At 43.2% G+C, this 1,932-nt stretch overlaps 1 protein-coding gene across 1 annotated transcript; it reads left to right on the forward strand.

Moving 5' to 3' along the window:
• Positions 1-971: 971 nt before the first annotated feature.
• LOC104948162 (WD repeat-containing protein 59-like) lies at positions 972-1,716 on the forward strand (the record flags this gene model as incomplete). Its single annotated transcript, XM_010774325.1, has 3 exons — positions 972-1,141; positions 1,274-1,334; positions 1,596-1,716. Coding segments are annotated over exons 1-3 (311 nt in total), but the record flags the coding sequence as incomplete, so codon positions are not given.
• Positions 1,717-1,932: the final 216 nt, after the last annotated feature.

Below are 1,932 nucleotides of genomic sequence, written 5' to 3' on the forward strand. Positions count from 1 at the left end.
GCAAACTTCAGACGGGCCTGGACATGTACTGGCTTAAGCAGGGGGACACGTCTGGCACTGCAGGATTTGAGTCCCTGGCGGCGTAGTGTGTTACTGATGGTAGCCTTTGTTACTTTGGTCCCAGCTCTCTGCAGGTCATTGACTAGGTCCCCCCGTGTGGTTCTGGGATTTTTGCTCACCGTTCTTGTGATCATTTTGACCCCACGGGGTGAGATCTTGCGTGGAGCCCCAGATCGAGGGAGATTATCAGTGGTCTTGTATGTCTTCCATTTTCTAATGATTGCTCCCACAGTTGATTTCTTCACACCAAGCTGCTTACCTATTGCAGATTCAGTCTTCCCAGCCTGGTGCAGGTCTACAATTTTTTTTTCTGGTGTCCTTTGACAGCTCTTTGGTCTTGGCCATAGTGGAGTTTGGAGTGTGACTGTTTGAGGTTGTGGACAGGTGTCTTTTAAACTGATAACGAGTTCAAACAGGTGCCATTAATACAGTTAACAAGTGGAGGACAGAGGAGGCTCTTAAAGAAGAAGTTACAGTTCTGTGAGAGCCAGAAATCTTGTTTGTTTGTAGGTGACCAAATACTTATTTTCCATGATAATTTGCAAATAAATTCTTTAAAAATCAGACAATGTGATTTTCTGGATTTTTCATGGTTGAGGTATACCTAGGATGAAAATTACAGGCCTCTCTCATCTTTTTAAGTGGGAGAACTTGCACAATTGGTGGTTGACTAAATACTTTTTTGCCCCACTGTATATTCTTGAAAACGTTAAGAAAGGAGCTTCTGAGATCCGCGTGTTTTACTCAAGACCAGAAAAGTACATTTTTAAAAACCTCAAATAGACAGTTTGTGAATCTGTGAGTATTTTAGTAAGAGCTGGATAGAAGAGTCTTTTGAAAAGAGAAGATGGAGATGCATGGAGAGGAAAAAAGTGAGGGTCGGTGTGTATCTGTAAAACTAAATTGTGTGCGTGTCTCTGTCTCTGTCTGCAGTCTGGATCACTACAGCCACATGAGTGACGTCCAGACTCTGGCCATGCTGTGCAGTGTGTTCAGAGCTCAGCCCCCCGCAGACATTTACTCTCTGTACGGACATCACCCCTCTCGATCCTCCGTCTTCCCCCCTCACCACTCTCGATATGTAAGTATACTGGCCTCTCTGAATCCCCCTTCTCAGTAATTCATCTCGGGACCACCAGGTGATGTCGAGATGTCTCACTAACATGAGCAGTGTGAGTCTTTTTCAGTCTAACAACGGCTGTATGTTTTGTAGCCCAGCATCACGTCCAGCTCCAGCACCTCCGACTCCGTCGCTGCGGGCACCTGGAGCTCAGGTCTGCATGTTTACATAATGTAGTTTTTAAATATTTGGTTTTAGTTTTTATATATTCGTTTTTTATCATTTATATATATATATTGGGTTTATTTATTTTTTAAATGTCAAGGTTTATGTATGAAGATTATATATTTAGTTTTATTGTTTAAACTTTTCTTATCAACTGTTATTTTCAGTTGTTATGTATTAAATGTGTTTTTTGTGTGTGTTTATATATGTATCCTTACCCAGGTTGAACCCATTTTATTATTGTGTGCAGGTAGAGACTGTGAGCAGGTCAACCCGTGGGCCGAGTCCTCTCCGGACGACCACCGCTGTGGCCCCCAGGGCCCGAGCGACCCCCGGGAACGAGAGCGAGAGCAGCACGACATGAACAAGAGGTGACGTAGCTTTAAAGAGGACGCGCAGGAGTGGGGAAAAAGATAGCGGACATTTCTGTCACAAATTATGTGCGAGAAATAAAAGTATAAATGCTGTATATGTTGAATATTTGTATATATATTAAATACATGTGTGTGTGTGTGTGTGTGTGTGTGTGTGTGTGTGTGTGTGTGTGTGTGTGTGTGTGTGTGTGTGTGTGTGTGTGTGTGTGTGTG

Source organism: Notothenia coriiceps, unplaced genomic scaffold (genome assembly GCF_000735185.1).
Source record: "Notothenia coriiceps isolate Sejong01 unplaced genomic scaffold, NC01 NC01_scaffold00013838, whole genome shotgun sequence".
Lineage (NCBI taxonomy): Eukaryota > Metazoa > Chordata > Actinopteri > Perciformes > Nototheniidae > Notothenia > Notothenia coriiceps.